This window comes from Prosopis cineraria, unplaced genomic scaffold (assembly GCF_029017545.1).
Source record: "Prosopis cineraria cultivar Desert tree isolate PC_DT_omini unplaced genomic scaffold, ASM2901754v1 PC13, whole genome shotgun sequence".
Classification (NCBI taxonomy): Eukaryota; Viridiplantae; Streptophyta; class Magnoliopsida; order Fabales; family Fabaceae; genus Prosopis; species Prosopis cineraria.
In genome coordinates, this window is record NW_026555344.1 from 25,806,258 (window position 1) to 25,822,646 (window position 16,389).

The 16,389-nt window shown below is 30.7% G+C and overlaps 1 protein-coding gene across 1 annotated transcript; it reads right to left on the reverse strand.

Annotated features, from left to right (window-relative positions):
* Nucleotides 1-1,020: 1,020 nt before the first annotated feature.
* LOC129289966 (NADPH-dependent oxidoreductase 2-alkenal reductase-like) lies at nt 1,021-8,511 on the reverse strand. The gene is made up of 5 exons (XM_054926705.1): nt 8,278-8,511; nt 6,326-6,509; nt 4,929-5,095; nt 2,848-2,971; nt 1,021-1,248 (listed from the first exon to the last, which is right to left on the reverse strand). The coding sequence occupies exons 1-5, from the start codon at nt 8,509-8,511 to the stop codon at nt 1,208-1,210; spliced, it is 750 nt and encodes a 249-aa protein (XP_054782680.1). The 3' UTR covers nt 1,021-1,207.
* Between the last annotated feature and the right edge of the window lie 7,878 nt (nt 8,512-16,389).

The following is a 16,389-nucleotide window of genomic DNA, read 5'->3' on the forward strand; positions in this document are numbered from 1 at the left end:
CATTAATTTTGCTGTCATGACAGCCCTCTCGGGCAAACTTTCAGGAGATGCCGATTCATCATCTGGCCTTCGATTGAAGTAATTTTAAAGTTCACACGTCACATTCAAAGGATACTATAAGCATACCAAATTTCAAAAAGATCCAATGGTCGGATTAAAAATTAAACATGTTAAAAGTTTGGTCATTTTTGCTGTCATGACAGCTGACAGCACCTCTGAACTAACTTTCGGGGTGCACCATTTCATCATCCGACCTCCAATCAGAGCGATTCTAAAGCCTACATGTCACTTTTAAATAGTACTATTAGAATATTTAATTTTGGAAAGATCCAATGGACGGATTGAATTTCGTGCATGTTGCAACATTATCAAGTTGCTATCATGACAGCAAAAGTGCTGTCATGAAAGCTCCTCTGGACCAAATTTTGAAGTGCACTGTTTCTCCGTTTGGTATCAGATCAACATGATTCCAAAGCCCACATAAAGCTTATAAAAGGTTTTACTTGAAAATTTTAGAGAAATCCAAGTCGGATTAAGATTTGGACACCCGGATTCAAAAGTACAGTTTTTTTGGTAAAAACTATTTTCAAAATTGTCCAAATCTTATCCTAATGGTCACAAACTTGTGGAAACACTTTGGACACATCAAATAGGACTAAAAACACCTGATAGAATATTTAAATGATAGAAAAACCCTTTATACCAAAATTTGACCACCCAAGTGCCATTTTCCAAAATGGACCCTAAACTCCCAAAATGCACAAATCACACAAGAGTGGCCAAAAACTATTCCAAATATCATATACAGATATGAATACACACGCTAAACATTTTCACTTGGCTCAGAAATCTCTACGGGGCCCACACACCCACTCTCTCTATCGAAGGTGTATGTTTGCCCATAACACACTATTTGTAATACAACCACTTTGCATTTGCTTATGGAATCACATATATACCAAAATAAATATTTGCTTGTAGTGAAAACTTGGTCTACTAAATAAATCCATCAAAACCACACACCATAGCTAAGTTTCCTAGCCATAAGTCTACAAGCAAACAAAAATTCATACACAAGCCATACAATCCACACATACTCACACACATATACATAATCATATCCTACTAGCACTCTAATCCTAAATACATTACAATAGATTTGCTCAAAAGAAAGGGGTTGCAGTTCTTTACAATTCACAAACAACCTCTAGCTCTGCTCATTTCCCCGTCCTCCACTGGTTCCTTCGCCTGGACTTGGAAATATTGAAAAGAAAGGGGTGAGACAACCATAGTCTTAATAATACAGAAATCGATATTCTTTATTACAAGAAAAGCTATGGTTAAGTAAATAAATAATAGATTCAAAATAACATATAATTAACTAATTAAAATACTTGAATGCATGAGATAGGCCAATATAGCCTTTCCTGACCAATAGAATGCCCCTTGGCACTCTTTAACTTGTAAGTAAACCTTGTACCCACTGTACCTCCACAGGCACAACATATAAACCAAGGCATGATCTGATCCACCAAACTGCCTGTGCCCCTTTGACGTGAATCCTGAATAGTCAAAGCTAACTCCCTCCCAGAGCTAGCGCGACTTACTCTCCATGTGAGGGTTACCTTGGCTTAGGCACTCAAACTCATATTTCATATGTCAGATTCCCTCTCCCACTGAGAGGTGTCGAACACTTAATCCACTAATCACTTTAGTATATTGAGCCCACAATACAAAAGCAACACTAAGTACTGACAGTGAGCTATAGAATATCACAAGAGCACATCTCCCTATTGGTGAACTCCCATCAAGATCATGCCTCCTACCATTTTCTACCTTTCTCGAGTATTGGCCACTTCAACACTTAAGGTAGTATAACACTCATAATTCATCCTTTAAGCGGTTCCTTAGCCTATTTAAGGTACCAAACCTAGTTGCACTTCCCTAAGTGCAACTCCTTGTTTTTTATGATCAAAATGCATGCTAATAATCTTATTTCCATAAGTAACATCAATATTAAATAGATAGTAAATATAGATGCATTATTATTAAAGAAAAACCCCATAAACCCTTCTAAAACACATTTTATTTGCATTCAATTGCTTAAAACATGTAATGCATGCTAGATAATATTATCTACTCAAAAATAGCTAAACAAAACAATAAGAAATATAAATTCTCCTGTTACCTCAACCCTTTGATACTAAAAGGGTTCCTCTTGTACAAAATAGGATTCGGCTTGTTCCTTAACTTCCGAACAAATTCCGCCAACAATCCTTACAACATATAATTGATTCACACCACTTATCATGACAAATCGCATTAATGAAGACTATAACTCATACCACACAACTTGGGTCAATGAGTCATAATCCATCCTAATGGTCTATATATTAAACCAACCATTCACATAGTATCACTTAACCACTAAAACCATTTATTAGCCATCACTAGGCTAATTTTCAATTTATGTAATTTTTAATCAATTAAAAATCTTCACTTAGTGTCACCAACTTTCACCATTAGCCCTTATAATGAAAACCAAACCTTAATTTAAATCTTATTGGGCTCAAATGGCAAAATTATAACTAAATCAATAGACTTAAATTATTGAAGAGCAAAACCCAACCTCTTGGGGTTTGATTTGTGCCCAAAACACCTCTTTTAATCCAATTATCAATTCAAAATATTAGAACACTATATAAAAACTCAAAACATCCTTCCTAGCATCTAAAGAAACAAAAGCTTACAAGAATAAAGCCTTTGGGATCAAAATCCAAAAATTCTCTCTTCAAAAAATTGAAGAAAATCAAGAGGAAGGGAAAAGGATTGCAGTAGGGAGTTTACCTATCGTGTAGCCGAGCTCGCAACGGTCGTAAAGCCTCCAAGATCCAAGCCTAACTCCCTCTCTTTCTCCTCTCTTCTTCCTCTTACTCTCTCGTGCTCTTTGTTCTTTTTTTTTTTGTGTTTCCTGCATTCAGTTTCCCCTTAGAAAAAGCTGATATAAGACTTTGGAAAAAATTACAAGAAAGGGCCTAACATTTTTTATTATAGCACAAAAGCTTGGGTCAGCTTTGGTAATTTTTTTCATAGTTAAAAATAAAATAAAACCTAACTTTTTCTTAGTAAAATTGAAACTCTGGACCTCTATCACATTATTCTAAATTTTAATTTAATTATAGATATTTTATTTTATTTTTAAAATAAATCCGAGTATTAAAATTTTTGGAATATTACAGCTGTTGTCATGATAGATAAGCTGTGACTTATAATGCCTTGGCAACAACTTATGTATCTAGAGAGGAGTTGGCTACAGCTTACTGATTTCTGGTCATGGCTTGCATGCTTTTGTGTGCAGTTGGCTATGGCTTATGGTTTTTGGCTATAGCAGATTGACTTGTGTGGATGAAAATAACTGTTTTGACTCCTTTTTTGACTTATTCTAAAGCTCATTTAACTACGATGCTTCCTAAATGTTTTCTACTCTTATTTATAAGGGTTAAACAACCCTTTAAAATGGGTTTTGAGATTAAATAGTTTGTGGGATCCCATTTCCTAAAGATGTCCAAACTCTTTAGCCAATTTCCATGGTTTATTGAAATATGGATATTCTTTTCTACCATGGCAACTTTGGTTAATGATTACTTTTATTTTAATTGCCATTGTAAAGTATTTAATTAAAGGTTTAGTGTATGGATAATTATGTGGTTGAAAGTAAGGGCCATGACAGGAATCATTTGAATGAAAGAATTTGAAAATCTTGAGAAAGTGCCAATATCTTATGAAAGGATATGGTTGAGGAGGTAGGAAAGGTTGCTAAGAAATTTTGTGGAGACTCAAAAGTTTATGGATTGAGAGATAGAGTTTTAATTGTGGGATGAGAACTTACAAGAGAAAGTCAAATATAAAATAGAATATTTTAAAGACATATAGTTACACCATAACACTGAAAATTGGATAAGGTATCATGTGGCTTAAAAAGGAAACTAAGAAAGTAGTGAATAAAGCAAGTTCTAAAAGGAATCAACTTGGTCTTGGAAAAGACCTCATTGGTTTCTTAGAATTTTCAGAGCCATGTGGAACTCATGATTCATTCTACTCATCCTATATAGCTTGCCACCTATAAATATTTTTGGTCGAATCGAGTGATTTAACGATCAAATGTGGATGTGGGTGTTGGTAGGGCTACATTGCACTCTTTTTTGTAAATTTTGGGGTGACATTACTTAAAAAAAAAATGATATTAAGCTTCATGAAAAAAATTTAGAACATTTTTGCCATTTAACTAAAGTTTTAAATCCCATAAATATAGGTAGAGAAACACTAATAAGGACGTTCAAAAAAGTTGTTAAAAGAGATTTTTTAGTCAATAATTTATTAAAAAGTTTGATTGTTGGCAAAGTATAATGGTGCCATGTAATCTATATAATTGATCTCATTTAATGAGGTAAAACTTGTTGTTGCAGTATTGGAAATGAAGAGATAACAAGGCTGGGATGATACATGAGTGCTGGTACCATTTCCTTATTTATACAACTAGAATACATGAAAATTCAATATAAAAAATATAAAATTTATAATAAATTCTACTATTCAAAAAAAACGGTTAATGTCATTCGTTGTTTAGACTACGTTAAATACAATAAATTTTTGAATAGATCTGGTGTACTACATTATTCATGGACCGTCCAATAAAATTGTAATAATTCAATTAAATAAAATATTATGTATCATTATTTTTAATGATTTTATTTTTATAATAAAATACCTATTTAATTTTTTGTCATTTTTTCTCTCTGTTATTATTAATGTAAGAATCAATTTATATTTAACAATATCTATATACCATGCTTTTATTAAATATATCATGTGGTGTAGCAAATTCATCTAATAATTTTTCCCTTAAATATATTGTGTTAGAAACATACCTTTTCTTGACTTCCTGCAGTTCCAACAACATAACAACCACACAATTTTGCCAATTGGCCAGCAATATGACCAATTGCCCCAGACGCCGCCGACACAAGTACAAAGTCTTCTTTCTTGGGGCGTCCCGCTTCGAACAAACCAACATAAACAACCATCCCATGCATCCCTGTGTTTAAAAGGAAAAAAGCATAATAATAATAATAATAATAATAACAATAATAATAATAAATCATTTGATCTCTATAGTATTATTATAATTAAAATTCAATTACTAAAATCTGACTCAATCACCGTAACTTAATTCTTATAGTTTTCACTTGTTTAAAACTTAATTCTTAAATTTTGATTTGGTGCAACTCAATCCTTGTGATCTATTATTATACTCTATAGTTTTAAGTATTTAAAATATTATTTCTTAAATTTTGAAAAATAAAATTATAAAGATTAAAGTAAATTCTTGAAACTTAGGGATTAATGTTTTAAATTGTTAAAATTATAGGAATTGAGTTATATAATGAGTTAAAGTTTATAGAATGAGTTATAATTGAGTTAAACTATGAAGACCAGATGATTAAGTTTGTCATAATTATAATAATAATTCTCTTGCAACCAATGCAGATTGAAATTGTTACAAATAGTAGTTTGATCAAGTGGTGAAATGCATTCGATTTTTCTCAAGCAAGATTGATAGCTTCTTCTTCTTTTTTTATGATTATCAAATTGAGTTAGATTTGAGTATCATTAGATTCTATTAAAAATAACTCTTTTAAATACGGTCTTATTACATCTACATAAACTTAAACTTGAGTCCTCGTGTTTAAATGGTTATAATTCCTTCCACTAGACCTAACACTTATTACTAAATTGGCAATTTTAATTTTGTAGGGGGTGGGGCGGGGGACATTACATTAAGAAGGTTATTTTTAATCGGGTATTGTTAGTCCAATTGGCAAGCCCATTGTATTGTCATATTTTTATTATTTTAATTTATAAAATATCACAAGATAATATTAAAAATATATTTCAATACTGATCTTTAAATTTTTAAATTCATATATTTTTTTAAATAAAATTTTGAGTGTTCTACATCGTTTTAAGTATTTCAAAACTATATTTTATATTTTTATAAAATAAAAATAATTAATTTTAAAATAAAAAATTAATAATTCAAGTATTCAGACCAGTTTAAAGAGATTCAGGTTGGCTTTAGGTATTTAAGTTTTTCTATAAGTTTGGGCTTATTCAGGCTAATCCAAATTAAGCCCAACTTAAATATACCTGGCCAGCATGAACTATTTACTTTACTAATAATACTTGATCCCGACATAATATGAAATAATATATATATATATATATATATAAATTGAAATTGTCGAAGAGATACACATTAACATACCAAGGATTCCAGCATAGTAGGAAAGTGGGACCACGTTGCTGTAGTCAATTTTGAAGAGGAATTGACCTGCTGGAGAGACCAGGCTATACTCTTCCCACATAATGTTGCTCCAAACAAAATCACCTTTCATATAGTCAGCATGTTGAGATTCAACAACTTTAGCCACTCCATATCCAAATACTGGCTGCAATTCTTAAAAACAAATGTTAGTAGTTGCCAACAGATAGAGTCACAGTGATTTTCAAGTTAAACAAAAATATATTTTTAATCCTTTAATTTTATATAAAATTTTTTAGTTATTTTCTTAATTCTATAATGTGTATTTTTAATCATTTAATCTTGATATTGTTAGTTTTAAGTGATTATTTTTTGTGCTAATGAATTTTATTTTTAAGAAAAATTATATTTAATAAGTTAACATTTGAAAATATTTTGTTAATATTTAAAATTTTAATGTAAAATAAAATATTATGTAAATTTACAGGACTAAAAATATATCTTAACCTTCAAATTATTATAAAATTTTAGTTCTTTAATTTTGCTTTAAGTTTAATTGATTTTATTTGATTCTAATTTAATCTTATAATTTTATCGTATCCTTTAGTTTCATCTCTTATATTAAAGGACTAAATTAGAACCTAATAAAATTAAGAGACAAAATTTAAAATCAAAATAGATTATTTAAGGTGGTTAAATTAAAACCAAATATTGGGAAAAAAATCAAATAAAATTAGCATACGAAACTAAAATTAAGAAAAAAAATTGAAGAACCAAACTTAAAGTAAATGACGTGAAAGAATCAAATAAAAATTCAAAGTTAAGAGCGTGATTTTAATTCTTAAATATTATATAAAGTTTTTGTTTGATCCCTTAATTTTAAATTTTTTTTCAATGTTATTATTAGTCTCAAATGATAAATTTTTGTATCAATTATTATTATTGAAAAAAATTAAACTTAATATGTCAGTATTTAAAAATATTTTGTTAACATTTAAGAGTTTGATGTCAACATTATTTTATTAATGAAATTAACAATATTAAAGTTAAATAATTAAAAATATATTTTATAAAATTAAATTACTAAAATAAAACTTGATGAGAAGTTAAAACACCAAAATATCAACCCAAGAAACGGGCTTGGCTTCTCTTTATTTTCTCTTTACTTTTTATCTCAACCATTGAATTTATTTTTAAATGGTTGAGATTTGATGTTTCATAAAATAATTATTATATTTATTTTTTATAAAATTTCACATTTTAATAATAATTTTATGAAACATCAAATCTCAACCATTTAAAAATGGATCCAATGGTTGAGATGAGAAGTAAAGAGAAAATGGAGAAGAGAGAAAATGAAGAGAAGTTAAGTCCGAAACTTTTCTACACACAAATTTCTTTCATGTTTCTCATCGCAAAAAAACAATAAATTTTTCTCTTGAAAATTTCTCTTTTCCTTATCGCTACATTTTGTCACGAAAAATTATCTAAAGCCAAATGTATCCCTGATCCATTTTGGAATTGGTTTCGGTGCTTATAAGGGGTACGTTGAACACCAAAATCTGGAATGAATTTAATCTCAATAGTTGATATTTAATTTTTATTTTTTAAAAAAATGTTATGTTAATGCATGCATGAATCAAAATAGAAACAAAAAAAGAAAAAAAAAAAAGAACTCTTAACTATAAGAAATTATTGACAAATTTAAATCGTCCAAATCTAATCACCAAAACTTAACGCGAGAAAGAAGCAAAAATACCATTGCTTATAACTGCAGATATATAACAAACCCACTTTCTGGTCTTCTCACTAGGCTTATAGAATAAATTTTTAGCAGTTAAAAGAAGAAACCATGTTCCAGGATCATCAAAATCTATGGATTCAATCTCATTATCCCTCAAATTTAAGAACAGATATATAGATATAGAGAGAGGGGGGGGGGGGAAGAGACTCACAGAACCAGGAGTGAAATGAAAACCAGAAAGACCTTCCTTGGTCATCAAGTGTCGAAAGTCTGGATCACAGGACAAGTAAAGATTCTTGAGCAGAATCTGATTCGAACCTTCTGCAACCTTCAGCTCCATGGAAGCCTCGACCACTTTTATGTCGGATTCTTTTGGACTTCCTGATATTAGGTAGTCCCTCAGAACCACCTGCTTATTCCTCACTGTCGTCTCCTCCGTTGTCATTTTTCTGTATTGTTCTCTGCTTGGTCCAGATCTGGGCAGCTTAATATGGGAAGTCGTGTGATTTTAAAATTGAAAGAAACAATAAGGACAAATTTATGTATTATCTCATACAAAGGACTTATTTATAAAAGGCTCGTGAATTTTGAAAACTATAGTTAAACCCCAAGGACCTGATTGTAATTTGGATTTTAATGAAAAAGACTTCTATGCCTTGTTTACTCAAAAATAAAATAAAATAAAATAAAAACCTCTTAAAATTACCTCTGCCTGCAGCTCACTCCTACTATCATGATTCATTAACATCCCCAATGTAATAAATAATGACCTAGTAATTTTAATAAGAACTATAATTTATGATATGATATTTTAAATATAATTTTATTAATTTTGGGGTATATTTCCCTTGTACTAAAAAAAGAATAGAGAGAGATCAATCTAACATCAACATATTGCACTTGGCTCTCAATTTAAAAAGGGAAGAATTTTATTAAAGATCTTTGGATGTGACATAATTTTAATTAAGATTTAAGAAAACAATAAGTCAGAGTAATGAAATGAAATAAATTTTTTTAGTTATATTTTCAAAATATCCTTCAATTATAATTAATATTACTAAAACAAGAAGTATTAATACTAAAAATTTTTATTTTAATAAGAACCAAGCATTTAACTTGGTTGATATGTTATACAATCAAGATTTTTAGTATTAATGCTTGGCTATTTTCAAAATAGGCAAGCATTGATGATGTATTCTATTTCTGCTCACATGGTTGATATATTATACATTCAGTATCTATATAGTTTTTATTATTTAAACACAATATTTGAATCAAGTTGAAATTTTTAGTATTAAGATCAAGATGATGATGGTGTGGGTTTGCTTTTTTTTTTTTTTTATTTCTTTAGCTTAAATTGATTTTTGATGGGAAATTTGAATGAAAAAAAAACATGATAAATTCAATTATGGTTGGTTGGAATTTTGTTGGACAAGAGATTGAAAATTAAAAATCTTTATTAACTGTTTGGAAATTTATCCATACAAAGTGTTTGATTAAAAAGCTTTATTAAATGGTTTAGTTAGTATTACTCTCGTGGACTATCTGTTCACGATTATTTTTGTGGTTTAGGCCGTTTTAGCTACTTATCATTGTAGATTGTGTATTTATGTTTGTCTTCATGGTGTAATCTACATTTAATTATTTACCTTTATAAACTATATATTCAAGTTTGTTACCTATTTTTGGAGCCAGTAATTCAATCGGATTAGGCTTATTTAGATCAAGTTCAATTTGGACAGGGGTTATTTGGATAGTGCTTTAAGTATCCTATCATCTTAAAAAATCTCATATAGGCAAGCTCGGCCTTGACTTTTTTTGGGCTAAGTTTGAGCTGACGTGTTGAGGCTAGCCAAAGTTACCTACTTTACATACACATAGAGCCAAAACTTTTAAGGGTTGGACTTATTTAGATTGGGCTTAAAATATCCAATCCTCTTAAAAAGCTTATATAGTCAATTTCGACCTTAACTTTTTTCGAGCAGATTATGGTTGGCCCATTGGGTTAGCCCAAGTTATCAGCTCTCCCTGTTTTGAGAAGTTCAAAAATAAAAATTTTTAATTAACTATTGTATAAACATTTATTTTTATTGGTATATGTCGTCACATGTTCTGTTTGTTTGACAGATTTGCTCCCCCACCCCCCAAAATGTTAAGATATCTCCATTTTAATAATATAGTGGACCATGATTTTGGATGCTTTATAATACCCTTTTTATTTTAAGATAAAGTGGTTATATTAGATTAAATTGTTCTCTTTAAATTGTGCACATATTTATTTGAAAATAATAATCTTTGTTCTTTACAGCTTTATTATAGAGATATTATTTATTGAAAAAAATATTTTTAATCTCAAATGATATGTGCCTATCTATATACTTGTAGTTGAATATTGAGGGGTTTATTTTCAATTTAAAGTTGAAGCACTATTTCAGTTAATCTTAATTTATCATAAAACCTAAATTTATGTATTATATTTTTTCAGTTAAGTTTTAAGTGCTCCATGTAAATCATCGGCAGGATCCTTACTTTTATTAGTGATGTGGTATGTCTGTTGGTAAGAAGCAGCATTCCGTTTGTTGGATTGTTAATGTCCTTTTATATTATAAAATTTCGAAAAATCTTACCATTAGGACAAGACTTTTCAAAAGATAACAAAAGTGTTAAAAATATTATTTCTAAGATAAATATTGTGTCATGGTGTAAAATTTGAATTTTTTTGTAAATTAAGATTTAAGAGATATAAGCTTTGTATACTTATCCTATACTGGTCATCCTTATTTTTGATGCATAACGCCAAAAATTTCCCTTCTTTGTGCTCAAGCCAAGCACGAGTTTGCTTCACCCATTCTCTCACGATTGCATAGAGTTTGGTTTTTGCACTCATCACTTGATGAGCATTCATCTAAATTTTTAATCTAGACCATCCAAATTTTATAAAATTTATTTTTTATTTTCATTATAAAAAATTATAAAAATTTAATAAATTTATTTTATCATCAATCTGGATAATACATATTTAATCTGAATAATTTAATTTAGTATTATTTTTTTAAATTTTTTATAAATTAACTATCCAAATATACTTTAGACAGGCTGGATTCAGAGTATATTTAGGTAGTCAATTTATAATTTTTTTATTTTAAAAAAAATATTAAATTGATCCATTTAAATTAAATCTACGTTATTCAAATTGATAATAAAGTAAATTTATTAAAATTTTATATTTTAATAAATATATAAATAAAATTGATGAATCTGAACCATCTAGAGTTTCAGATTGCTCATGATATTCATCGCCTGATGAGTACCGAAACCAAGCTTGGGTTGCATAAGGGTCCAAATGTAGAAGGGCGTACGAAGAAGAAGAAATTGGGTACAGAAAATCTAAAAGGTTTGAAAGGAAAGCTTGGCATTCAAAATCTGAGTCCTTCGTGTAGCATGCAAGGAGAATTTTTGGGAGTTTTTCACGTTCTAGTAATTAGTGATATAAAAATCTTTTCCGCTAAAATTCTGATTTCATTTAAATTCCAAAGAACTTGGTCGCATTTTCTAAATTTCTTTATTTGTAAAGAAGTTCTTTACGGAGGACTTGTACATATTTTTCCAAATAAGTCCTATATTTTGAAGGAGGGCCAGAAGAAAGGGCAGATAGTGCCATATTGGGTAAAGTGGCTCGGGGAACTAGAGGTCAGCGTTTATTGTTTATTGAATTCGCTGTTCTGTTATAGGAAAATCCGGGGATGAGACAAGAGAAATCGCTAGAGAGTGAACTATGTGGTCCTGACACGAGAAGACAAATAGTACGACCAAACCATACTTCACGTGCTACTTTTTCATTTTATTTATTATATCTGCCCTTTTCATTTTTTGTTTTTGTTTTGGAATAACAGGGCAAGCCAAAGGCTTGAAAAAGAACAGGAAAAAAGAAAAAAATCCCAAGTCTGGTTCAGCACAGTAATGGCAGGGCCACAATACATTGAAACATTCAATAGGAACAGTAAGGATAATCTGGATATCAAAGTTTCCGTGGTGAGCATTTTTTGCTAGTTGATTTATGCAAGTGATGCCTTCTTTGTAGGTATAAGCATTATGAACATTGTGCAACTCCATCCAAATTAGCTTGATTTGCTACAGCAGCCTATCCAAGGGATGATAAACGTTCCCTTCACGAAACAAAAGATTAATCGCCTGTAGTGAGTCTATATAAACCATAACAAACCTGAGAGTACCTTCTTGTAGAGGTGTCCAGTGAGTTTCCTTGCGACATCTGGTGTTCAGAATGATTCTTCTAGATCCCTTGGCAGCACTTTCCTCCCTTAGTTGATGAATAATGGAATGGAAGACCCTCTAGCTTGGAAATCTGGAGTTTTCAAGCACACCTCAGCATCCATTCTTTTTTCCATAAGTGCCAACATGCTACGCTAAACACCTTTTTCCATGACAACTGACGAACCTATCCTTCCCCAATTTCCTTCTTGAAATTCCATCGTCACCAATCCTGCATAGAAAAAGATGAAAATTCGTGCAGATATCAAGGGTTAATAAAAAATGCCTAGAGATCCTGAGCAAGGGAACAATATCAAAGAATATATAGTTTAGACTTCTCACAATGGCACTCAAAAGGACAGTATGTACTCTCACATAAACCTCTCTTTGCTCTTAGGAGATGTTTTGGTCGTCTCTCATGACTAACTTGCCATAAAAAACATCTTGATTTGTTTTAAAACTGGTAACTCACATAAGTTCTTTACTACTACAAAATAAATTTACAGGAATGTTTTTTTTTTTTTAACTTTAAGGAACGCTTCAAAAGAACTCATGTATTGAGTGCTTCGGAATATATAGGAGCTCTTCACAAAGCGCTCCTGTATGTACTAGAAACAAGAGCACTTTTTGGAAAGCGCTCCCATATATGTAAGGTTAAATATGCTCAGAAGCACATATGGGAGCGCTCATTCCAACAGTGCTCCTGCATGTCAGTTCTACAGGAGCACTCAAATAATGAGTGCTCCCGTAGGCTATTTTTATTTTTTTAATCTAAAATTTTCAATGAACATGTAGTTCAAACTCCTCATAATGGCACTCAAAAGGATGGTGTGTACTCTCACATAAACCTCTCTTTGCTCTTAAGAGATGTTTTGGTCGTCTCTCATGACTAACTTGCCATAAAAACATATTGATTTGTTTCAAAACTGGCAACTTACATAACCTCTTCACTATTATAAAATAAGCTTACAGAAATATTTCTTTTAAACATTAGGAGCGCTTTTGAAGCGCTCGCATATCAAGTGCTTCGAAATATACAGGAGCGCTTCACAAAGTGTTCCTGTAAGTATTAGAAACAGGAGTGCTTTTTGGAAAGCGCTCCCATATATGTAAGGTTAAATATGCTTGAGAGCACATATGGGAGCGCTCATTTCAACAGTGCTCCTGCATGTTAGTTTTACGGAGCGCTTTGAGCGCTCCCATGGGCCATTTTTATTTTTTTTAATCTAAAATTTTCAAAATTTCTCCCTGTACAACTCTTTAAAAATGAGTAACCCCAGTGTCAAAAACAAATCCAAAAACAATTTCAACAAAAAAATTTATATTTAAGGAAAGAACATGAAATTTAAACAACAATTTCAATTTCCTAACTACCTAGTTTAATTTCTAACAAGCCTAATAAATGAAACTATTAGTACTTTTCTAATATTAAAATCTAACTTCCTATCACAAACACCTAATAATGTATTCTGACCACTCTTCAATTAAATCTTCTATTTTTTCATAGTAAAATGTGAGGATTTTGCTCCAATAAAATACTACATAAGATATGAAAGTAATATATAAGTAATTAAAATTATATTAACTTAGTTTCAAAGCTTTTAGCTTACATTTTGAGGAATGATCAACTCTTATTGTGTAACTACTTCTCTCATAAACTTCATAACATAGTACCTACATTCCTAACCTTTACTATTACCAAAAAAAAAGGAATATAAAATGGCTATTTGCCTTACTATTTAACGATCATAAACCGTTGAGTAATTTGGTATTGAATATTCTAGGATCATTTATTAAATGGTTTTTAATCGTTAAATATTTTTCATTTATTCAATGATTTTTATTCCAAAACCATTGCATAAATTTTTGAAATTTGAAAATGAGAAATTGTGAGAGATAATATTCAACAGTTCTTAGAGATCTAAATTCCCTCATTATGATCATGTCTTACGTAGAAATCATTATCTTCAATAATGTCTACACCATCATCATTTTCAAATGATGTCCCATAAAATGGATCAACTTCAACCTCATCATTTCTTTGACTTTGCTTATTTTCTGCATCTTCCATTTCTTCAACTTCTTTGTTACTTGATAAAATAATAGACCATTCCTTATCAATTGGATCATGGACATAAAAAACTTGTTTGGCTTGGGAAGGAAAAATGAAAGTATCCTCTGTGAACCCTTCCTTATTCAGATTCACCCTAATCAACCTAGAGTTATTGACATCTACCCTATTCTTATATTCAACCCACTTGCAATTGAAGACTAAAACTCGAAAAGAGATATAATCTAACTCCTAAATGTGCTTAATTACCCTAAAGTAATGCATTTTTGCATGAATATGTTTTTTTATCTTTCGTACTGGAAATGTGCATGCTATCACCTATAATGGATACATCACTATTTTGCATCGTACTTCAGTCATTACGCTCCTTTATGTAGAACTTGTACATATTATTAGTATAGCTAGTGTAAGTAAAGACATGTTTGCTTGGACCTTGTGCCAGCCATCTTAATCTATCAAGAATTGAATTAGGATTGGCATTGTACTTCCCTTTGATATACTCTTTCAACTAGCGAATGAATTGTTTATTGTGCAGTTTGATCATCTAACTCTTTAATTGATGATAGTGTTGCCTTTTTAGCTTTGCCTTGTGAATTTTTTCATACTCATCAATCTTTGGAGAGTTATATAGCACAAAAGGTGTGCTTTTTTCCATTGATCACTTGAGATAATGACAACTTTTCTTCCCATTATTTGTTCTGTAGCTTCATCATCAACATTCCTTGAATTCTTTAAGTAATGACCGCAAAAGTGAATAGTCTCTTTATTAATATATCATTCAACAATGCAACCTTATGGTCGACTCTGACTTTTCACATACCCTTTTAATACTTTCATATTATGCTTAAAAGGGTACATTCACCTTAGATAAGCAGGGCCGTATAATTGTACCTCCCTAATCAAGTGAACAGTTAAGTGGACCATAATATTAAAAAATGCAGGAAGGAAAAACATCTCCAACTCACATAATGTTTTTCCAATTTGGCTTTACAACTTCGGCAACTTGTCAGGATTAATTACTTTACTATAGAGGCATATAAAGAAGTAACATAGCTTTATGATTGTACCTTGCACATTATTAGGTAAAATACCATGTATAGCCATTGGAATAAAATTCTCTATTAAAATATGGTAATCATGAGTCTTTAAACCTTTTAACTTTAGGTCCTTCATTGAGACAAGGTTTCTAACATTTAAAGAGTAGTACTATGGAACCTTGACTATAGCAAGAAACTCACATAAACTTTTCTTTTCTATTCTAGATAATGTGTGAGCTACTACTTGAATAAATGTACGTGTTCCCTTCTCCTGTGGTGCCAATTCTTCTCTTATGCTCATTTCAACCATGTCTAACCTTGCATTAATGCCATCCTTTGTCTTTCCTAGAATACGAAGCAACATCCCAATAAGACTATCACACATATTTTTCTCAATATGCATCAAATTGAGGAAGTGTCACACATTGAAGGTTTTCCAATATGACAACTTAAAGAAAATTGATCTTTTCTTCCACCTGCTTGTTCTAATATGCTTTCCAAATGATTTTCCTTGCAAATGATTTGCCAAATTCAATATCAAGGTCTTTTATCTTTTGAAATAATTCCTCACCAGTCAACTACTTTAGTGTCCTCTCTTCTTATATTTTTCCATCAAAAGACTTTTTTCATAGATGATATCGATGTTTATCACCCAACCATCTATGATGCCTAAGGTACACGTTCTTCATACCATGTTGCAATCTCATTGAACGTGTTCCTTCTTCACAAATAGGACATCCAAATTGTCCTTTAATACTATACCCTGATAGATTACTAGATGCATGAAAGTCATTGATTGTACCAAAAAGCATGGCTCTCAAATTGAATATCTCTTCTCTATAGGTTTTATACACCTCTACACTCGTCTCCCATAATAGCTTCAAGTCTTTAATCAATGGTTCTAAGTAAACATCTATGTCATTCCTGAGTTACTTGGGCCTCAGTA